This window comes from Oncorhynchus kisutch, linkage group LG17 (assembly GCF_002021735.2).
Source record: "Oncorhynchus kisutch isolate 150728-3 linkage group LG17, Okis_V2, whole genome shotgun sequence".
Classification (NCBI taxonomy): Eukaryota; Metazoa; Chordata; class Actinopteri; order Salmoniformes; family Salmonidae; genus Oncorhynchus; species Oncorhynchus kisutch.
The window spans coordinates 73,363,459-73,387,665 of NC_034190.2; the positions used below are offsets into that span (position 1 = coordinate 73,363,459).

At 41.4% G+C, this 24,207-nt stretch overlaps 2 protein-coding genes across 2 annotated transcripts; one reads left to right on the forward strand and one right to left on the reverse strand.

The window, feature by feature from the left end:
* Positions 1 to 1,497: 1,497 nt before the first annotated feature.
* On the forward strand, positions 1,498 to 7,789 carry LOC109908276 (fat storage-inducing transmembrane protein 2). The gene is made up of 2 exons (XM_020506879.2): positions 1,498 to 1,847; positions 4,471 to 7,789. Exons 1-2 carry the CDS (start codon positions 1,675 to 1,677, stop codon positions 5,042 to 5,044), a joined length of 747 nt encoding a protein of 248 aa, XP_020362468.1. The 5' UTR covers positions 1,498 to 1,674; the 3' UTR covers positions 5,045 to 7,789.
* LOC109908274 (ganglioside-induced differentiation-associated protein 1-like 1) lies at positions 6,321 to 23,747 on the reverse strand. Its single transcript, XM_020506878.2, has 6 exons — positions 23,311 to 23,747; positions 15,255 to 15,447; positions 12,197 to 12,370; positions 11,212 to 11,306; positions 10,015 to 10,129; positions 6,321 to 9,566 (listed from the first exon to the last, which is right to left on the reverse strand). The coding sequence occupies exons 1-6, from the start codon at positions 23,491 to 23,493 to the stop codon at positions 9,223 to 9,225; spliced, it is 1,104 nt and encodes a 367-aa protein (XP_020362467.1). The 5' UTR covers positions 23,494 to 23,747; the 3' UTR covers positions 6,321 to 9,222.
* Positions 23,748 to 24,207: the final 460 nt, after the last annotated feature.

Genomic DNA, 24,207 nt, shown 5'->3' on the forward strand with positions numbered 1-24,207 from the left:
GACAACCATCTCTGCAGCACTCCATCAATCAGGCCTCCTCAGTAAAAGGCACATGACAGCCCGCTTGGAGTTTTCCAAAAGGCACCTAAAAGTCTCAGATCATGACAAACAAGATTCTCTGGTCTGATGAAACCAAGAGTGAACGCTTTGGCCTGAATGCCAAGTGTCACGTCTGGAGGAATCCTGGCACCATCCCTACGGTGAAGCATGGTGGTGGCAGCATCATGCTTTGGGGATGTTTTTGAGTGGAAGGGACTGGTAGACTATTCAGGATTGAGGGAAAGATGAACAGAGCAAAGTACAGAGATATCCTTAATGAAAACCTACTCCAGAGGGCTCAGGACCTCAGACTGGGGTGAAGGTTCACCTTCCAACAAAACAATGACCCTAAGCACACAGCCGAGGCAACGCAGGAGTGGCTTCGGGACAAGTCTGAATGTTGTTGAGTGGCCCAGCCAGAGCCCGGACTTGAACCCGATCAAATATCACTGGAGAGACCTGAAAATAGCTGTGAAGTGACGCTCCCCATCCAACCTCATAGAGCTTGAGAGGGACTGCAGAGAAGAATGCAAGAAACTCCCCAAATATAGGTGTGCCAAGCTTTCAGCGTTATACCCAAGAAGACTTGAGGCTGTAATCACTGCCAAAGGTGCTTCAACAAAGTAGTGTAGTGGAGCGGGTTAAGAGTTTCAAGTTTCTTGGCGTCCACATCACCAACAATCTATTATGGTCCAAACACACCAAGACAGTTGTGAAGAGTGCACGACAGCGCCTTTTCCCCCTTAGGAGACTGAAAAGATTTGGCATGGGTCCCCAGATCCCCAAAATCTGCACAATTGAGAGCATCCTGACCGGTTGCATCGCCGCCTGGTATGACAACTGCTCGGCTCTGCTCTGCTCCAACCAGAAGGCTCTACAGAGGGTAGTGCGTACGGCCCAGCACATCACTGGGGCCAAGCTTCATTGCCATTGAGGACCTATATACTAGGCAGTGTCAGAGGAAGGCCCAACAAATTGTCAGACTCCCATCACCCAAGTCATAGACTGTTCACTTCACTTCACTGTTCACTACATTCCATACTCCACACATTTTCCCTGACACCCAACATTTTTTATGCTTAGGAGGACGGGAAAATGGTCAAATTCACGCACTTATCAAGAGAACATCCCTGGTCATCACTACTGCCTCTGATCTGGCGGACTCACTAAACACAGTTTGTAAATGATGTCTGAGTGTTGGAGTGTGCCACTGGCTATCCCTAATTATTCTTTTTTTTAAACTATAAATTGTGCCATCTGGTTTGCTTAATATAAGGAATTTTAAATTATTTATTCTTTTACTTTTGATACTTAAGTATATTTTAGCAAATACATTTACTTTTGATACTTAAGTATATTTAAAATCAAACTTTTACTCAAGTAATATTTTACTGGGTGACTTTCACTTAAGTCATTTTCTATTAGGGTATCTTTACTTTTACTTCAGTATGACAATTGTTTACTTTTTCCAACACTGCTCTATTCCACCTCGTCAGAACCGGGTGGAATATACCAGAGAAGAAGACATCCTGTCGTAACACCAAAATGCGACATTCAAAGAGTTCATTGGCTAGAGAGGGCTGATATACCTACCAATCCCCAGATCATTCTTGTTCCAAGTGTCAGCATTTCAACATGGCAGCCGTGGATGTCATCGTGGACAACTTTGCTGCACTTTGGAGTAAACCTTTTAACCGTGTTATATTGGCTCAGATTTTTTTTGCTATTTCAATATTGGGATCCTTTGTAAATTGGACACAGCTCGTTCCGGAGACATATTTCAGCAACAGAAGAAATGTTGTCAATATGTAAGTAGCGGTTACCCATTAGCAAACTAGCTAGCCACAATGACAGCTCGATAATCATTGAGGCTGTAGGCTAGCTAACACCTAAGTTAGCTTACGAAGTGGCAAACCCTTTCGAGCACAGCCATGATTATTTTTTATATATTTTTTTCAAATACTGTACAGCGGATAGGTGCAGACGTTGAATTTAAGTAATGAATGACAAGTGAAAATATGCATTTTTACATAAGTTTAAAATGCATATTTTCGGGATTTTAAAATCAGGTTCATTTTCGGTTCTGAATGAAAGTGGAAAATAAGTATTTCCCAGATGTTGGTTCTGAATGAAAGTAGAAAAGACGTAATTGTCTATGTCTGGTCCAAATCAAGGCTGGTCCTGACCGGACAAAATCTGAACCAAACATAAACATCTGATTTGGTCCGGACTAGACCAAAAACCAATACATGCATACACCAATACTTTTTTCATGCTACCCAACTTCATCAGGAGTTATTGTGAGCCTATTTTTCAATGTGTTTACACAGTGGGAAATGCAAAGTATTTTGTTTTTGCTATTATCAGCTTGTCAGATACAAACTTGAACCACTGATCATGACAATGGGGTGAAATTCTTGGACAACAGTTGTGATTGTCCATTCTTATATTGTCCATTTTACTTTGCACTGGAGAGGCGCGCTGGGAATATGTTGAGCCCCTGGCTTTGACAAAATGGGCACTGCTTATTAATGGGCGGTATCAAAGTTCACCTTATGGCACTGGTTGAGAGATTGTCGACTACAAAATAATAGATTCCTCAACTCCTTGCCTGTCGACTCAAGTAGCGGAATCGACTCCTAAGATTCAGTATTTTTGCAACGGAGGATACTGAGTAGTTGCTATAGGCTACTTCAGAGAATACAATCTCTTGCATCTTTAACAACAAAGAGAAGGGAGAGAGATGGGAGCGGCATAGGTAGGCAGGTCAGCCAGCAGGCCTACAGTCAGAACTGCGGTAATCAAAATATCTATAGGCTGTCACAATGCTGTAGGCTCTCTTAATTTCTTGGCTTGCACTGTCTCTCAAGTACACTAAAGTAGGGTCTGTCAATGAGTAGGCTGAAATATTCTACATGCAATAGACTGAACCATACACAGTACAGTATGAAGATAGGATAAAACTGCTTCTCCAATAGAAAAGGAAACAGTCACCGGGTCTAGCAGTCGTCTCACGCCAAACTCTGCATATATAGGCCGTCAAATCAAAGGCACTCCTTCAATATAAAGTTGTTTTTCACGAAAATGTCAGTTTGTCGCCTTCACAAGTTTGGAGTAATAACATGTTCAACTACTTAAGACATTGGCCCGGATCTAGGTTGTGCCTTTAGATTTCAAGAAAATGTACAACTAAGGCACACTTTTTACTTCTTTCATGGACTTCTCAAACCCCAAACCTCTGCCTGGTGTGTTTCGCAAGCATTCCCAGAAGTCTTGCGATGTTGCGCCTCTGGATTTAGAAACTCTGTGACTGAACACACTCCCATCTTTCATAGCAAATAAAAAGAGCAGGTGAGCCAGCAAGGGGTATTGATAATCTGTGTCTTTCAATGTCTTGGCTTGCAATGCCTTGTAAATTCACCAAAAGTATGGCCTAATCTCTAATTTAATATCAATGAGAATGGCTAAGCTACAATACATAGTGCCAAGTGAATTGAAGTTGAACATCGCCAAATGTGTCAGTTGAATTAGGCTTAATTGGACACCCTGGCTGGCTGTTGGTGTCCTAGAGCAATGCATCGCAAAGCAGGGCATCCCCTCTAAACTTTTTGGAAATGGCAAGTTCACTTTCTCATTCATAAACGCATCTCAAGTACAAGTACTGTTCAGCAGCTCAAATCAGCTGGATGGGTGGTGGTGGGGGGGCATATTTATTTGGAAGGACATCTACCATGGATCGCTAAAATACCATTATGGCACTTAATATAGTTTGCCTAATTTCAGTTAATGTGAGAAAACAAGCAGTAGAGTCATTGTACCATCTAAATATATTTTTATATATTTCCCATCAACAACAACAAAATGTATTTTCAGTTTTTTGAAGCTGGTGTGTACAAAACTAAAAGATGGGGGGGGAAACTAAACTTAGAAAGAAAGAAAAAGCATAGAAATAGCACACAGAACAGATCTACTGCTTCTTAGACTTGCATTCAATTAGTATGACAGATCTATAACTCACATTTCTATGCGAATGTGGTCATGGTTAGTTAAATGGCCTGGGGATAGAACCTCTTTATCAGTCTCTCGGTTGTAGCAGGATGAACAGGTTGTGGCTCGGGTAGCTGAGGTCCTTGATCTTCTTGGCCTTCCAGTGACACTGGGTGCTGTAGATGTCCAGGAGGGCAGGCAGTGTGCCCCCTATGGTGCGTCAGCCCATTGCACCATCTTTAAATTGTCAAGAAGGAGTGACATGGGGCTAAGATGGCTAGCTACAACAACCCCTTACCAAATTCTTCTTCTAGGCTCACGTTAGACACACGTCAGTCAGCGAGAGAGTTTGCCTGCAGCTATGTATTTACCAATACCTGCAGTCTGGTTATCAACTGTGTGTGACAGTGCTACCTAAATGACCACTTCCTGTATCTCTTCCAGGTATTTTGTCAAAGTTTCCTGGGGCTGGTCCTTGCTGCTGTTGACCCCGTTCATCCTCTTCACGTCATACAAGAACTTGACCTTTGCCCTCCGGCGACTGAGCTCATTGGTGGTGGCCACAGCCATTTGGTACACCATCACCAAGTTTTTTTCCTACATCAACAATGCCACAGGTACCTGTCACGTTCCTGAATCTGAAGCCATGGATCAAGTCCCTCATGATGATATCACCTCATGCAGGAATGCTGGGGGTCAATGGGACGGCTTTGCCATCTCAGGACACTCGTTCATTCTGTCGTACTCTGCACTCATCATTGCCGAAGAAATGGCACCTATGGTGCACCTGGTGAAGAAGAACAGGAATACTGTTTTGGATTTGTTATATGTTTCCCTTAATTGGATAGTAATCACCTGGATATGGATGTTTGTGTGTACCTCGGTGTACTTTCATTCTTTCCCTGAGAAGCTTCTCGGGACAGTTTTGGGGATTGTGCCATGGTTTGTCACATATCGGATATGGTATTCAATGCCCTTCTCTCCTGGTCTCCCATATCAGCCAAAAGAGCAGAGATAACTAGCTTAAAACCAGCACTACTTAGCACTAGGCTAGACCTCCTACTCTCCTAATGTATTGGCTCTGTAACATGTTTGACTGCCACCTTCAAAACACTCACGTTAAAAACATTGACATTCTTCTCACATTCCAAGTTGACTATTGCTATTTAAAGTTTTTTTTCTTTCTTTCAGAAAGGTCATTGGACAGGGGGCCAGGGTTGGTTTGCACACGCGGGTCTCGACTCCCTGTGTGGCTGTAGGCATCTGGTGTTCTTAAAATGACACTGATGTCATCTGAGATCAGTGCAGTGCATGGCGTTGATGCCTAGGCCTATCCACTAGCTAGTCGGCCCCAGGGTTGGGGCCAATTTCATTTCAATTTAAGCAGTAAACTGACTTTTTTTTAAGATAAAGGTGTGCACCCCAACATAAAGAAAAATGAATTCACCACAACTCTGGGGGTCGTGCTATTTTTTTGGAATAATACTTGGTCACTTTTAATACTTTTAAAAGCCAATGTTGTTGTGAAAGCCTTTGCAGTATGTGTATGTATGGTTGGAGAGTGTCATTTTAGTGTTAGTTCATTTTCAGTTTGTTTCAATTTTCATTTTATTTGTGTGGAAATGTATATTGGAGAGAAATATATAAAGTAATCAACTGTAGTGGGGAACACTTGAGAATGTTTACAATTAAATAGTTTAAGGTATTTTAAATTTTTGGGTGCTTTGCCAACTCATTTTTTTGTAACACAACCCTCCAAATAGAAATGAGATCCGTTCTTATGTGGTTGTTATGTGGTTGTCCCACCTAGCTATCTTAAGATGAATGTACTAACTGTAAGTCGCTCTGGATAAGATGCTAAATGACTAAAATGTAAATGCCAAATGTCTTGAATGTCCAGCAGCTCTCAATCAACATTGTGTTTTAGTCATAAGGTTTACATAGCCAGACAAAATTATATCCTAAATGTTTTTTGTTTTTTTACAAATCATTAAAAGGACAACATGCAATTATTTCCAGAACCAAAAGGTTCTATTCATATTATGGCTACTACTAGCTGTAGGCCTATCTGTTTATTCTCAGCACTACCAAGGGAATATTGGTAGACAGCATTGATGCATGATGTGCAAGTAAAATAAAAGGTATTTTTAGTAGGTTGCCTGACAATGCATTATAACACTTCATAACCAGGAGAATTGTGTCTTTTGCTTAGCATTGCGAAAAGCCATATAGTACAAAATAAGAGAATGCATTACATTCAATCATGTTGAAATAACAATTCTGTAAACTGCAAGTTATGTTTTTCATTTTCAGAATTTATTTTTCCTTGATGACAATTGAATAAATTAAGGCTTATGAACAGACATCATCAAAAGCACTAAATAAATGCATATTTATAAATATAAAAAATACTATTGTGAAATATATTGGCCACAAATAACAACTAGGATTACTCAACTTGTTGAATTCCTTGGCTTGAGAGTTATGTGAGCCATATGAAATAAATACATCATTTGCAGGAACTCCGTTTTAAGAGGCAGTGAATTATTGGTAACAATGGTGATTGATATAATGAAACCTAGAAAAACACTGACAATGATAGGCTAGTTATGGAAATGTAATTTCTCAATTGGTCTCTGGCATTACACCCAGACAGTGTTAGTTTATGTATCAGTGAAAGTCCCAGGAAAAAACCCACCAAATGAAAGGATTGTAGACACACTTGTTTTTAACTACTGTATGGCTAATAATGAAAGCCAGTGTATTAGTTGAGTACTAGGCTAAATGTAAAATGTGTTAACTTGCTTACTTCCAGCAACAACAAAAAAAGTCAAACTTAAGATTTTCAAACCTGTGCCATTTTATGTTATTGTTAGACAGGCAACTACTGGTGTCAAATGTTCTTTCCATTACATAGATCTCCAAAGCTCAACATGAAGAAAACGCCAGACAGTTATTCAGTTGTGAATGTTTTCTTCTCACCAACAAACACCCAATGTGATGAGATGAACTGTGACTTCTCAAATTGCTGTTTTCAGATGAACTTGTAGGGCTGGTTTCCCAGACAAACATTAAGCCTGTCCCTGGATTAAAAAGTTATGTCAATGGAGATTCTCTGTTGAGCATGCCATTTAGTCCAGGACTAGCTTTAATTTGTGTTCAGAAACCGGTTCCAGGTGTGTCTTGACAAGTATTCAAAGTGAAACCTTTAGGTGAATCCAAAATTATACCCTATTCCCAACATAGTGCACTACTTTTGATCAGAGCCTTATGGTCCCTCGTCAAAAGTAGTGCACTACATAGGGAATAGGGTGCCATTTAGTACTTAAACATAGATACCCCACACAGCTGACACGCTGTTAATGAAGCATTGGCCATCGTTTTTCAGCCATGCAGTCTGTTAACAACCATACGCACGGTTACTCTGCTCACTCAAAAATCTTGCCTTTTCCTACAAGGAAGAAACATGTTCTTTGTCGAAGTCTGCTGCCCATGACTTCACAATGAGATGGAACTGAAGATCCAAGGTTTCTCTTGTCTTCTACTTTAATGCTCTCCTGTCACCTCACTTCCCTCTGCCATTTTGAAAAGGAGGACATGAGTAAAGACTATTGAGAAAGAGCTATTTCAGTGGCAAACCAGAACTGGATCTTACTGTCTTGTATGTTGTCTTGTTATGCATTGAGTGTCAAGTTACTGTATGTTTTATTTTTTTACCCAGACCTTATTTCAATTGAAATAAATCCTTGTAGTTATACAATTATAACCCCAGCTGTGTACATGCTAGCACTTCTGAGCAGAGGGGAACATTGTATAGGTCAGATAGACTCCAGAGGATTTGGGTTGCAAAATTCTGTGAACGTTCAATCAACTCCCTGGTTTTCCAGGAATCCTAGTTGGAGGATTCTGGATTTCCTGCTTATGCTCTCCTAATTCTGGGAATCCTGGAGAGAATAAGCAGGAATTCTGGAATCCTCCAACTAGGATTTCTGGAAAAACCAGGGAATATGTTGAAAGTTCCCAGAATTTTGTAACACTTGTCACAGTTTTCTAAGAGGTTTATAGTGTAAGAGTGTAGTTTAAATGGCTAGTCATACAAGTTATGGAGAAAAAAGCTTGGATTATTGAACTAAAACTGGTGCTGCTCAATGTTGCTGGGATCAAACCAACATGTCAGCTATTTATGTGACTATTTAACTGAACCATGTATAAGTTCATAGTCACTCTGTATGGACACTGTCAAAAGCCGCTGAGTGATTCCTCGCTCAATATTTTGGATGGCTCAATTGACACTTAAATTATTTCTCTATCAGACCCATCCTCTCTGACTTTAAAGTCAGAGAGCACTTCATGATCAGCTCAAGACTGTGGTGTGAGAAATGACAATCACATTTTATTAATGAATGAATTGATGGAGTGCATATACTCTCATAGTGCTTTAAAGGGAGTGCCTGTATATGGCTGAGAGTGTCTGTATACAGTCCCAATTCACTCCTTACCCCTTTCCTTTGGCCAGATCCTTCAATGTTTGCATAACTGGAGGGTCTGGATTGGTATAAACAGAGGTGAAACTTACAAATCTGCCAACAACAATTATGGTCAAGGGGGAAAAGGAAAGGGAGCGAATTGGGACCGACTGGACGTCTCACTATCCTATCTTCTCATCTGGCAGCACAGGAAGTATCAGAAGGATTTAATAAAATAAACCAATGGCCAACAGAGGCATGAAGGGCAATAGGTGAACGCCAAAACTGTGATGAAAAACGACTTAATAAAACTAGTGACGTGCAGGGTGTGGATGAGCCCCACTTTGGATATGGCGATGCAATGTCAAGACATTGTCTCTCATGTGTAGGGAATATGGCCCTAATGATCATTAAAAACAAATAAGTTTGTTCCGTTAATTAAAATAACTGGATAATGCATGCCTCCAAAATTAGCTAATTAGAAAGTAATACTGTAGGTTGATAGAGACCTGAAGAAGGGAGCCAGAAATTAAATAGATGGATTGGAATACCAGAAAAATGTGCTGTTAACAATTCCTTTGTGTATGGAATGTTCTTATCTTTGTTCACCTAGGTAAGTAATAGTGTTCCCTATATAGATTCATATTTTCCTCCTGTTGTAAAACATTACAGAAAAATTGAAACATCACACAAATACACAAACATTTAAGACATGGAGGGGGGGCGCTCACTACACATATTTCTTTTTTAGAAACCAATAGGCAAAGTACCCCATCCCTCCCAGAGAGCCCATGAGGAAAGAGGCCCCGAAGAAAGATGGCGGCTTCTTTTTTACCATTCGGAATGCATTGGGTAGAACTGCTGACAGAAGGGTTGTGTGGATGTCGCCCAGAACTTTTCGGAAAGCGTAGCGTTTTTGCACCCGCTCGAAAAAGGACTGGAGGTTGGGTCGGCTGCCGTCCTCCCAGTATTTCTTTGAGAGTCCCAAGAACTTAAGCCTGTGCAACAAGGCTCCCAGGCAGACATCAGCTAATGTAAATTCAGGTCCACATAGCCACAACTCACACTTTTGACCTGCCAAAATAAAACATGCTACTGTAGCAGAGTGGTACAAAGTAGCAAGGTTCCACATCTGTTTGTGCTATCGTGCCAACTGCAACTCCTATGATCATATAAGACGGGACAAACAGATCTGGGATCAGGCTAGCAAGATGAAACAGTCGCCATGTCCAAATACCCATACTAAATAGTATGCGGAAAAAATAGAAATAGTAAGCCAAATGCGTCATCTACTGCATGATTGCGTTGACTCTCGCCATTCGCTCATTTTGGTACAGCTTGTGTATCTGATTATCAGCTGTTGTCGGAAAAGAGGAGTGAATTCTACTAGACCAAATGGTTGAAATTAATGTGCAGTTTAGGTGAGTTGTGCGCTAATATAGGTATTCGGACACGACCACCATGTTTGATAATGTAATGTCTGAACTGAAGGACATAAACACCAGTAATAATCTGCACTCACCTTCATACTCAATTTTCCTCTTTTCCAACTCGGCCTCTACCTGATCTAGTACCATGGCCAACTCTCCAAGGATCTTCTTTAGGTAGGTCACATTATCGTGGTCCAATATTTTTGCCTGTGAGCACAAGAACAAGCCCATGTCTCATGTGTACAACCCATCAATATGTCTGTCTATGCAGTCTCGTATTGTCGCTATCCGCTCATAGGTGAAGGCCACAGAAAACATTGGTGGACAACATCTGCCAAGAGACTGGTCTCAGAACAGAGCACCTACAGCTGTCTTGAACAACAGAGAGCTATGGCATGTCTTCATCTGGGGTAAGCAAGCATCTATATGTCTCCTCGAAATACAATAACAGAGTAAAATAAACCTATTTTTAACAGTGTAACTAATAACAATGGAAAATATAGGTACTGTCTAAAGGGCTGAGCCAACCCGTTAAAAGGAAACCATTTTTTTAGCCAGCAGATTGGCCCTGGCAATGACAGCTATCCATGTTGATTCATCATGGGTCGATACAGAACTAGCACAGACCCTGACGCAAGCAATTAGGGTCATTTTGAAATATCTATCCTACATCACACTCAAACATTGTAAATAACAACCACGTTGGAATTGCTCTCCTTCGTAATAACTTACTCTAACTCATATTGCTTGATGTTTGTGTACAGTATGTGACAATATGAGTCAGACCATTATCAGGTCATCTTAACAATCTTGTGAGGCCATTTCATTTAATGAAATCTTAATATGCCTCTAACATACAGAAACACATGCACACACGTAAAAGGTAAATAGGGCGACTGGAAAAGTCTATTGTTGCTATTGCATTATATCAATAATTGATTCGCCCTTTTTACGCTTCTCGTGCGGTGTGGTGCCATGCTAACCCTAACCCTGTCTAGGGCCATGCTAACCCTAACCCTGTCTAGGGTCATGCTAACCCTAAACCCTTCTCGTGTAGTGTGGTGCCATGCTAACCCTAACCCTGTCTAGGGCCATGCTAACCCTAACCCTGTCTAGGGTCATGCTAACCCTAACCCTGTCTAGGGTCATGCTAACCCTAACCCTGTCTAGGGTCATGCTAACCCTAACCCTTCTCGTGTAGTGTGGTGCCATGCTAACCCTAACCCTATCTAGGGTCATGCTAACCCTAACCCTTCTCGTGCAGTGTGGTGCCATGCTATCAGTCTCACCATGAGTTTCTTCTGCTTGGAAAGGTATGGCTCTGTCAGCGTGGGTTCCTCGTGGTCCAGCTTCAACAGCTCAGATGCAGCGTTGGCTAAGTGTCCTGAGGACAGAGAGATAGAGACATTAATGACTCCTGGATGAAATACTGCTCTGAGTTAAGAGACAATAGTCAGTGACTATCGGAGGAAATAGTCATTTGAAACCCTTCTGTGGTCTAAAGCAGTACCAAAACAGAGAGTGGATGTTCAATAACAACAAATTATACCTAGTGTATACTTTCCTACATACAAGAATATAATGTGTTAGAAATACACAATTTACAAATGTGCAGAGACCCCATTGACTATTCTGTTTTCCTGCTAAATCTGAATTTCCCAGCGACAACCAATTTCAGTTATAAAATGTGAGATAAATGAATAAAGATAAATGAATAAAGTGTTGTTCATGAAAACACATTAATGACTGATTAAAATATTAACATCATCAGTGAACTTCCTCAAACAAATAAAGCATCAACATGATTTAACAGACATCACACTGGGCAGGGGGATCTCTGGTTAATTGATTCCCCTGCAGGGTTTAGGCCGGACCAGACTTTTTCTTGATTTACACAAACACGTCCATGAAGGAGCAATGCAGTGGCTGCCGACTCAATTACCTAGTATCTCCTACAGGGAATTAATGACTTTGCTCCAATGATCTTTGCTGTGATAAGTATTTTAATTTGAAACCAGGTCAAATTGGACAGCATGATTTGGTTGAGACACAGCCTGTTAATAGGAAAATGTTGTGAGAATGCTGAATAGTGCATTATTAATGGAAAATTGCAGATACTATCAATCAAATTTATATGAAATAATTATATGCAATATTATATTGAATGTTATTTACATGTGTGTTTTCATGTCCTGCATATTCTACAGCAATATTTCTCATGAATTGTGAATGGGGTGTTCCCACTGTGAAACACAGAGTTCTGACTTGACTTACTACGTATTTCAGCAGTGGCGTACTTTGGGATCATGGAGTCTGTGGTGAGCTCTGGGTGCAGGATACAGCCGTGTGTGTAAGCATCCATGGGCAGGCCGTCCAGCAGCTCACGGTACTGCTGCACACACTCGTGGACAGGAGAGCCAGCATCGGGAATCAGCTGGGCCACCGTTTCTACAAGGACACCAGGTTCAAACAGACCGAGGTGTGTACAGCACTGTGACATAATTACACATATAGGAGCGTACAGCATTCTCACATATTAGGTCTGTAACATAAAGATACAGCACTGTATACCAACTTCAGCCTTTACTTTATGTGCAACAGTCCACTTAACATATCACAAAGGATAACAATGGTGCATTAGGGGTATTTTCCTGTGTACACTCAGCTACAAAACTGTTTCTGAGAATGGGATCTATAGACCATTAGACAGACATATAAGCAAACATTCCACCATATTAACAAATAGCTCTGTGTTTTTACTTTAAATTAGGACACCATACAGGTAGGCTATGGGCTGGAGAAGGCTTACTGATGATGACTGATGATTGGGAGTGGGGACACAGGAAAGGCCCAGGGATATTCCAGTATGTGCTGATTCTCCGGTTGCCTGGCTCTATGGTGGAGCCGATGCCCGGAGCTGCACCTGGCAGAAGGCCAGACTACTGACTAATCAGTCAATCACTAACATGCCGACCTGGGCATGGGTGTGGCTGTACGTGCCCTGGCTCTGGAAATCTGCTGGTGCTCTCTGCTGCAGCGGCACAGGGGTGTGAATATCAGAGCAGGCTCCTTAAATCAGTTCTTAGGACAAACAGGGGGCATGGCCTTGGCTTGGGCACACAATACTACTGGATCGACATGATGATGGTGCACAATGAAATGTCACACAGGAGAGAACCCAATGATCTCTGACTGTGTTACTGCTCAGTCACATTTACACTCTTAGAAAAAAGGTGTTCCAAAGGGTTCTTCGGCTGTCCCCATAGGAGAACCCTTTTTGGTTCCATGTAGAACCATCTGTGGAAAGGTTTCTACATGGATCCCAAAAAGGGTTCTACCTGGAGCCAAAAAGGGTTATTCAAAGGGTTCTCCAATGGGGACAACCAAATAACCCCTTTAGGTTCTAGATAGCACATTTTTTTCTAAGAATGTATCAAGCAAATGGGCTACAGCTGACAAAATACCAAAACAAGATTCTCCCTGAGAAAGCATAAGGAGAGAATATGGAGAGCTTAGGGCTCTTAGCTATCATAAAAATACTATGTGATTGGGCAGTGGATTACACCTTGCTGGAGGTAGGATTTCACCAGGGTCCACTACACCATAGGGTAACTTGAGTTGCCTTGGCAGGAGATTCTGTCCACTACTCTAATAGGATATTCTCTGCTGCACCATCTGCACTTTCTAGGCCAGTTCCATCCCCTTTGGCAGGGTGCATTAGAAATTACACAGAGTTGAGAAAATATCTTTAAATCAAGTAGCTGAATGACACAACATCCTCTTTAGAATGAGCATGAGGTCTGAGTCATGTTCATTAGGCAGAAAGCGTTTTCCAACAAAGTGAAACGGGGAGGTATACCACAGTGTGAACTTGTCAAATAAGCAAATGCTAAATGCTTTGCTACACTGTGCCCTGCTGAACACAAATCTGTTATTCAATTCCTACATTAAAAATATAAACTGAAAATAATGTAGATTTCATCAAAATAGCTACATTTGTTTAAAGTCAATGGGCTTCAAATTAGCAAACGGACATTAATGACAAGAGCTGGGTTAGGATATTGAGCAACCATTGAACCATAGCCTATCCGTTGCCTCTGAAATCTGAAATCAGTGTACAGTAGTTGGCAGCTATAACACCAAGCTTCTCTGTCATGGGGGGGTGAGCATGAAATATCTCCATCTGAACTGAGAAGTCGTCCTTCATCCATAGGCCATGTTCAATATCCCCTCCAGCTTTCCTGGGGTCATCCTTTCAGGACGTTACATAACGACCCACAATCATCAGCACCTAAAATGACCCATAGGACCATACATACTTGAATTACACTTCCCTGATGAAAAACAGCAATCTTACCAATGTTTATAAACATTAAAATAGCAACCTTAGGCTCAATAGAAACCTTAAAATATTCCCAATCTTTGCTATGCAGCCGCCAGCCAGTCACTAACTTCATGGAAGATCATTTATCCTTGAGCTGCAATGAACCATATAATTGGCCAGTTAGATGTATCTCTGACATGTTCCTAACTGCACCTAATATGATGATTGATTGAGATCAGTATTCTTAAAATGTGCATACTGTTTCCTATGCAGTCCATCACTGACTAACATCATCAACAAAAGAGATCAAGTTAGTCTGAAAAGCAATACTTCTCCCAAAGTAATACTGTTTAAGTAATACGGTATACTGTTTCACTATGCAGTCACTCACTAAACATCATGGACACCGGAAGTGATGAGTAGTCTGACAAGCAATACCCCCTCCCAAAGTTACTCTCTATTTACTCAATAATCTGGTTGTAATAGCAAACTTAAAAAGACATAAAAATACTACGAAAATAGATCAATAGTAATGTCAAAAGCAATACCTCTCCCAAATTCAGTCTCTAAGTAGTCAATAACCTGGTAGATACTGTTTACAGTCACTAATAAAGATATGAGTAGTCTGAAAAGCAATACCTCCCCCAAAGTAGACTTGGCCAGGGTTCTACATGGAACCCAGAAGAGCTCTACCTGGAACCAAAAAGGTTCTACCTGGAACCAAAAAGGATTCTTCAAAGGGTTCTCCTATGAGGACAGCCAAAGAACCCTTTTAGGTTGTAGATAGCACCTTTTTTTTTTTACAAGAGTGTATACTCTATTATCTGATTGTATACTGTATGCTATTCAGTCACTACTGTAACATCATGGATGAAAAGAGATGAGTAGTCTGAAAGGCAATATCTCTCCTAAATGAACCTTAAAAAGAGCATGTGCAGTCACTCACATCAGATCACACTGCAGTCACTATCATAATGGAAAGAAATCAAGTAGTCTAAAAGGCAATACCTCCCCCAAAGTTAGCCTCTAGGTACTGTATGATTTGGTTGTAGTCTGAGACGATGGTGTCTCCGTGGATGAAAACAGGCACCTCCTCCCCCAGGTTGAGCCTCATAAACCAGGGCTCATTGTGCTCGGCTATAGGGAGACTCACATCCCTCTCTTCACACAGCAGACCCTTCTCATTGATCACCAGACGCACCTAGAGGAATATTAACACAGAGAAACACGGGGAACAGAGAGACAAGTCACATCTTCGTCTCATAGCTTTACTCTTGTTTGTATGTGTTTTTGTGTTTTAGTACAATCAGTACTCTAATGGTCTATGTTATTACAATTTTATAACACATAAATGTGCTTGGCAAGTTACTCTGATAGAGAAACTCATTCAGGTCTACAAAGGTTAATATTCAAAAGAAAATTGTAATTTGTAGTCTACAATGTTTTGTTGAAGAACAATAAAAAAATAAAACAATGATATCTCTATTTCTAACCAACTGCAAACCTTAGAGCAGGGAACCCTGCTCTACCTACACAAGTACAGGCATAAAACAGGCCGTTAAAAGAAGTAACACTCATGCACCATTGCCAGACATAGGCCCTACATCTTTTGTTTTCCTATCCCCAGGCAAAATAATGTTTTGTTGAGCTCAATATGAAACAAAAATGGCTTTTGCGAGGCAGGTAATATCCATTTACAATGTCTATTTAAAGCCATGCCAAGTTCCATGGAGATGCATGGAGGGTCATTTATAGAAATAAGATGAATGAATGTATAGTCAGCGCTTGACTTGGGCAGGAGCTCACCGGAGCTGAGTACCGGCACCTCAAATGTTCTACAGTTTGAGTTCCTGTTCCTCTCATAGAATATTAGCTCAAAAGTATTGTGGAGCTCCTGCACCTAAGTATAAACAGTACAGGCACTCATCTATTTCAGTCCAAGTCAAGCACTGTGTACGGTAGATCACACTATGGAGGTGAGGGGGCCATGGAGTGAGAAACGTTGGACTTTTGTTGTAAACTTGTAACAAAACATCACAAAGTGGGAGTGCACCGACTGAGTAAACAGTTAGTATAGGAATTGTTACCACACCTTTCTAGTACAGGAAAACCTTGCTATTGAGCACAGAGGGATGAAGTCTGGTGCGCAAGACAGAACAGGAAGACCTTGTAGCTCGCTCAATTTACATGATTAATGATTATTTTTCCAAAAATACTGCAACAATTCCCATCACTGATTATGTATGTATTAGCATGAAACCTCAACTTTAACAGTGACTGGAATAGATGACTGTAGAGAAGGATTAGGGGATACAATCAACCAGACCAAGTGATTCAACAATGACAAATATTTCTCAATCATATTTATCTCTTAATCAATAACATCATCTCTGGTTGCAGCAATTGTATCAATCTAATTGCTAACCAGACAATTAATGACACCCTAACATTAACTCGTCATCATAAACTGACATGGATCCACTGACAACCTCTGACATCTGAGCTGGAACCACCAGAGCAACAGATAGTTATAGAGATCTCTATATCTTACTCAGAGAACTTCTGACATCTGAGTTAGTCTCACTGACACCTGAGTTGGACTCACTGACACCCGAGTTGGACTCACTGTCATCTGAGTTGCTGACTGACAACTTAGTGTTGACTACTGTATAGATCTAGCAGTAGAGACCTACAGGCTCTGAGTTATACTATCATGACGAAAGTGTAAATCTCCAACCTGCTGAAGCAGTTTAGAATGACAGACAGTGGAGTATTGATCTTCAATGGCTTCCAAATATGTGGTTACATTAAGTTATCAAACTCCCGCTACAGTCATTCCTTTTGTGTGCACAATCCATCATTTACTGTATGACAGATGGATCAGTGATCAAAGGAACTACTGTATGAGAGAACTATTCAGCAGTAGTTTAGATATCTTGATGCATTTCTAAAGACAGCAAGAAAAACAGGTTTATACAGAGTAGTGCAATGACACAGCCATTTTCTGTCTGTCTCAGCTATATTTGCAGCATCTTGGACAAAATCCATATGGATCATGTGAATTGTGCAGGGACATACACTACATGACCAAAACTATGTGGACACCTGCTCATCGAACATCTCATTACAAAATCATGGACATTAATATGGAGTTGGTCCCCCCCAATCTTCTGGGAAGGCTTTCCACTAGATGTTGGAACATTGCTGCAGGGACTTGCTTCTGTTCAGCCACATGAGCATTAGTGAGGTAGGGCACAGATGTTGGGCGATTAGGCCTGGCTTGCAGTTGGCGTTCCAATTCATCCCAATAGTGTTTGATGGGGTTGAGATCAGGGCTCTGTGCAGGCCAGTCAAGTTCTTCCACACTGATCTCGACAAACCATTTCTGTATGGACCTCACTTTCTGCAAGGGGGCATTGTCATGCTGAAATAGGAAAGGGCCTTCCCCAAACTGTTGCCACAAAGTTGGAAGCACAGAATTGTCTGGAATGTCATTATATGCTGTAGCGTTAAGATTTCCCTTCACTGGAACTATAGGGGCCTAGCTTGAACCATGAAAAACAGCCCCAGATCATTATTCCTCCTCCACAAAACTTTACAGTTGGCACTAGCGTTCTCCTGACATCCGCCAAACCCAGATTTGACCGTTGGACAGGCAGATGGTGAAGTGTGATTCATCACTCCAGAGAAAGCATTTACACTGCTCCAGAGTCCAATGGTAGTGAGCTTTAAACCACTCCAGCCAACGCTTGAAGCAGCATTCCCCAAGAGAGGATGGCTTTCACTTCAGCAGTAATAAATTAATGAACTCCTTTGAGGAAAAGATCATGATCATTAGAAAGCAAACGATGGACTCCTCTTTAAATCTGCATATTCCTCCAAAGCTCAGTTGTCCTGAGTCTGCACAACTCTGCCAGGACCAAGGATCAAGGGAGGCACTCAAGTGTTTTAGTACTATATCTCTTGACACAATGATGAAAATAATCATGGCCTCTAAACCTTCAAGCTGTATACTGGACCCTATTCCAACTAAAATACTGAAAGAGCTGCTTCCTGTGCTTGGCGCTCCTATTTTGAACATAATAAACGGCTCTCTATCCACCAGATGTGTACCAAACTCACTAAAAGTGGCAGTAATAAAGCCTCTCTTTCAAAAAGCCAAACCTTGACCAAGAAAATATAAAAAACTTTTGGCCTATATATCGAATCTTCCATTCCTCTCAAAAATAAGTGAAAAAGCTGTTGCTCAGCAACTCACTGCCTTCCTGAAGACAAACAATGTATACGAAATGCTTCAGTCTTGTTTTAGACCCCATCATAGCACTGAGACTGCACTTGTGAAGGTAGTAAATTACCTTTTAATGGCGTCAGACCGAGGCTCTGCATCTGCTACCTGTCCCAGACCTGCTGTTTTCAACTCTCTAGAGACAGCAGGAGCGGTAGAGATACTCTCAATGATCGGCTATGAAAAGCCAACTGACATTTACTCCTGAGGTGCTGACTTGTTGCACACTCGACAACTACTGTGATTATTATTATTTGACCATGCTGGTCATTTATGAACATTTGAACATCTTGGCCATGTTCTGTTATAATCGCCACCCGGCACAGCCAGAAGAGGACTGGCCACCCCTAATAGCCTGGTTCCTCTCTAGATTTCTTCCTAGGTTTTGGCCTTTCTAGGGAGTTTTTCCTAGCCACCGTGCTTCTACACCTGCATTGCTTGCTGTTTGGGGTTTTAGGCTGGGTTTCTGTATAGCACTTTGATATATCAGCTGATGTAAGAAGGGCTATATAAATAAATGTGATTTTATTTGGCATTTGCATGGTGATCTTAGGCTTGTGTGCGGCTGCTCGGCCATGGAAACCTATTTCATAAAGCTCCCGACGAACAGTTAATGTGCTGACGTTGCTTCCAGATGCAGTTTGGAACTCGTAGTGAGTGTTGCAACCAAGGACAGACGATTTTTACGCACTATGTAAAAATTCCCATTCTGTGATCTTGTGTGGCCTACCACTTTGCGGCTGAGCTGTTGTTGCGCTTAGACGTTTCCACTTCACAATAACAGCACTTACAGTTGACCGGGACAGCTCTAGCACGGCAGACATTTCCATGTAGAACCTAAAAATGGTTCTACCTGGAACCAAAAAAGGGTTATCCTATGGGGACAGCCGAAGAACCCTTTTGGAACCCTTTTTCTAAGAGTGTAAGTATAAAATATACTCTATTTGCCTGTATACATGCCACATTTACAGCTGCTGAGAGGACAGAGGAACCAGGGTATCCTAACATTCCTTGTTCATTATCTCAACATGAATGCCCCATAACTATCATTATACCAACCTCAATGAGAAGACAGGGTAGACTTTGCTTAATGACAGTCGCACTGTTTAACCTAAAGGAATGCAACATCTCTAAATCCTGTATTGAGTGGAACCACGACAATGAGCCTCATGTTTTACTAGTACTGTTGAGTGACAACAGGAACAGATCAGCAGTAGCTTCCAGAGAGGCTCGTAGCCAATATCCTAATGGTTGACAGACTAAATCACACATCTTTGCCACATGGGGAGTGGAGCAAAGCTAGCTGAGCACAATACAAACAGCTGTGAGAGTGGATGTCTAATCAGGTGCAGAACAACACTGGCCCATGTTGTCTGCATTGCATGATATTTCACAATGATTAGTAACTTACCATACATACAGTGGGGCAAAAAAGTATTTAGTGAGCCACCGATTGTGCAAGTTCTCCCACTTAAAAAGACGAGAGAGGCCTGTAATTTTCATCATAGGTACACTTCAACTATGACAGACAAAATGAGAAAAAAATCCAGAAAATCACATTGTAGGATATTTAATTAATTAATTAGCAAATTGTGGTGGAAAATAAGTATTTGGTCAATAACAAAAGTTTATCTCAATACTTTGTTATATACCCTTTGGTATTCACACACTGTTGCTGGTATTTTGGCCCATTCCTCCATGCAGATCTCCTCTAGAGCAGTGATGTTTTGGGGCTGTAGCTGGGCAACACGGACTTTCAACTCCCTCCAAAGATTGTCTATGGGGTTGAGATCTGGAGACTGGCTAGGCCACTCCAGGACCTTGAAATGCTTCTTACGAAGCCACTCCTTCATTGCCCGGGCGGTGTGTTTGGGATCATTGTCATGCTGAAAGACCCAGCCACGTTTCCTCTTCTTCGTTTCCTCTTCAATGTGGCATGTATACAGGCCCTCGCTACATATTCGTCGCCAGACCCACTGGCTCCAGGTCATCTACAAGTCTATGCTAGGTAAAGCTCCGCCTTATCTCAGCTCACTGGTCACGATGGCAACACCCATCCGTAGCACGCGCTCCAGCAGGTGTATCTCACTGATCATCCCTAAAGCCAACACCTCATTTGGCCGCCTTTCGTTCCAGTACTCTGCTGCCTGTGACTGGAACGAATTGCAAAAATCGCTGAAGTTGGAGACTTTTATCTCCCTCACCAACTTCAAACATCAGCTATCTGAGCAGCTAACCGATCGCTGCAGCTGTACATAGTCTATTGGTAAATAGCCCACCCTTTTCACCTACCTCATCCCCGTACTGTTTCTATTTATTTACTTTTCTGCTCTTCTGCACACCAATATCTCTACCTGTACATGACCATCTGATCTTTTATCACTCCAGTGTTAATCTGCAAAATTGTAATTATTTGCCTACCTCCTCATGCCTTTTGCACACATTGTATATAGACCCCCCCTTCGTTTTCTACTGTGTTATTGACTTGTTAATTGTTTACTCCATGTGTAACTCTTTGTTGTATGCTCACACTGCTATGCTTTATCTTGGCCAGGTCGCAGTTGCAAATGAGAACTTGTTCTCAACTAGCCTACCTGGTTAAATAAAGGTGAAATAAAAAAAATAAAAAAATAAAAATGACCTTGCTGATGGAAGGAGGTTTTCACTCAAAATCTCACGATACATGGCCCCATTCATTCTTTCCTTTACACGGATCAGTCGTCCTGGTCCCTTTGCAGAAAAACAGCCCCAAAGCATAATGTTTCCACCCCCATGCTTCACAGTAGGTATGGTGTTCTTTGGATGCAACTCAGCATTCTTTGTCCTCCAAACACGATGAGTTGAGTTTTTGCCAAAAAGTTATATTTTGGTTTCATCTGACCATATGACATTCTCCCAATCTTCTTCTGGATCATCCAAATGCTCTCTAGCAAACTTCAGACGGGCCTGGACATGTACTGGCTTAAGCAGGGGGACACGTCTGGCACTGCAGGATTTCAGTCCCTGGCGGCGTAGTGTGTTACTGATGGTAGGCTTTGTTACTTTGGTCCCGGCTCTCTGCAGGTCATTCACTAGGTCCCCCCATGTGGTTCTGGGAATTTTGCTCACCGTTCTTGTGATCATTTTGACCCCACGGGGTGAGATCTTGTGTGGAGTCCCAGATCGAGGGAGATTATCAGTGGTCTTGTATGTCTTCCATTTCATAACAATTGCTCCCACAGTAGATTTCTTCAAACCAAGCTGCTTACCTATTGCAGATTCAGTCTTCCCAGCCTGGTGCAGGTCTACAATTTTGTTTCTGGTGTCCTTTGACAGCTCTTTGGTCTTGGCCATAGTGGCATTTGGAGTGTGACTGTTTGAGGTTGTGGACAGGTGTCTTTTATACTGATAACAAGTTCAAACATGTGCCATTAATACAGGTAACGAGTGGAGGACAGAGGAGCCTCTTAAAGAAGAAGTTACAGGTCTGTGAGAGCCAGAAATCTTGCTTGTTTGTAGGTGACCAAATACTTATTTTCCACCATAATTTGAAAATAAATTCATAAAAAATCCTACAATGTGATTTTCTGGATTTTTTTCTCATTTTGTCTGTCATAGTTGAAGTGTACCTATGATGAAAATTACAGGCCTCTCTCATCTTTTTAAGTGGGAGAACTTGCACAATTGGTGGCTGACTAAATACTTTTTTGCCCCACTGTATCATGTCATATTGGTGCCAATCCTGGTTTCACTATAATTGTATGTAGGGAAAGGTAAAGAATTCTGTCTCTACATTCAAAATGCATAATATAGATTCGGTCTACACCTTTCATTGCCAATTTACATGTCCTTCAGGGCTTGAAATGTAAGCATTATGCCCGAGTATCGAAACATACTGTAGCCTATCTATTACATATACTGTACATTGAAAGCACATGCAAAGAGGATAGAATAAGTTCAAAATGAGGTGGACATTATTTTTTCACAGAAAATGTTAGATGAGGCAATAATCTCAGACTTTGTCATCCGCCTGTTCCTTAAATTCGTCATCTGGAAAGCTGTTGATAATAATGAAAGGAGATTGAAGCTCTGTTATAATGCAACATCTCTCACAGACGCCCCACGGCTGTACGGGTATAAGTGGCACTAACTCAAAACGCCGAGATGTCAAGGCATTGAGCTATGGTGGTCTGCAGACAACATGAATAAGATCATGCTCTACACATCTGAAGGGAAAGATCTCTGTTTCACAAAGACTCATGTGGGGTTCTACATCCTATTTGAATAAAAATGTCCAAGTCTATTAATATATTTCAGAATAACTTACAAGCGCTGCACTGAGAGAAAGCCACAGGGAGGGTTGAAATGTTGCCTATCTTTTGTTTTTCACAGAGATACCTCATTTTACATAAATTATTTCGATTTGTCACGTCGGACCACATATGCGGTGTAGACTGATTTCTCATCGATGAGGGGAAAACTGTCAAAACAGACGTCTTGTTAGAATTAGACACCATCTTCTTCGCTGAATCATCCATTGTTATATAATATTGATCACCTATCCAGCTATAGTCTTTCTATCTCGTATAAACCAATGTCAAGGAAAATGTCCACACATGCTGCCGACGTTTCATAACGTCTCATATTGGAAATATTGCCAGAATTAAATAATTTCTAACACAGACCTATAACATTATATTTCAAATAATTATTTTCGAATAACACATTTAGCTCCTATAGCAGATATGACATGTGAGAGAGAGACACCCCCATTTCGTTTTCATGATGTCTGTGTGTTACCTTTTGAGAGATGAAAGACTGCGTCCAGTGATACAAAACAAGCTTGTCTTTAGAGAAATTAGGTTTCGTCTCGATAGCTGGCTCCTCGCTTTTCTCTCCGTCTGTCATTTCACCGTCTTCATCCAAGGCTGAGATGGGCCACCAGCTACAGTTGGTAGGGGTAACATTGTTGGAAGACGCCATGACAGAGGGGTTTGTGCGTATGAGATAGAACCAAGGGAGGGATAGAGGAGAGATGGAGGGAGGGAGGGACAGAGAGGAAATGAAAGAGAGCCAAAGCGCAAAGGATTTCAGTACCACGAACGGAGCATCATCAATTCAACGCGATGTGCTATAATCAGTTCCGGACAGCTACCGGTACTGAAATCTAGATCTCTTTCGATAAAGGTAGCTTGCAAAAATGGTACCGCGTAATCCACAGAACGCTAACCCTTAATAACTCAAATATGTAAATACGTTTACAATTAAATCAAAGTGTAGACGACATCACACACGCACAAACATGCGCGGTGGAAACCCCTTGCCAGTGATGGGAGAAGGGTGCATTTGACATGAAGATCAAAGTGCTCTCTATTAGAACAGGGTGTTCGAAAGCAGTTAATTAAATTCCTTAATTCAAATTAATAGTTTCCAACATTGATAGTTCCATTAAAACTCACCCAAGGGAAAATGTGTTTAGGTGGAAATAAGATGCAGCCCAATCCCGCGAATGATAGCCAAAAAGCCCAATTGAATTCCCCCCCGCACCTGTGTAAAGCAATTGTTATGTTTTTTTGTGTTTTTGAACCGCAAATATTGCAATGATTGATCCGTGCCAGTAGAGGGGGCGACATAACATGCTTGGGCTGAGCAATCAGGATCCGAGTCACTGGACTTTAGTGCCAAAAGATATCCCAG

Coding starts and splice junctions, on each gene's coding strand:
- LOC109908276 (XM_020506879.2), top strand. CDS start 1,675: ATGGCAGCCGTGGATGTCATCGTGGACAACTTTGCTGCACTTTGGAGT. Junction 1,848..4,470: donor AGAAGAAATGTTGTCAATAT/GTAAGTAGCGGT, acceptor TATCTCTTCCAG/GTATTTTGTCAAAGTTTCCT.
- LOC109908274 (XM_020506878.2), bottom strand. CDS start 23,493: ATGGCGTCTTCCAACAATGTTACCCCTACCAACTGTAGCTGGTGGCCC. Junction 15,448..23,310: donor AGTCTTTCATCTCTCAAAAG/GTAACACACAGA, acceptor ATATTCCTCTAG/GTGCGTCTGGTGATCAATGA. Junction 12,371..15,254: donor AGAGGCTAACTTTGGGGGAG/GTATTGCCTTTT, acceptor GTGTCCTTGTAG/AAACGGTGGCCCAGCTGATT.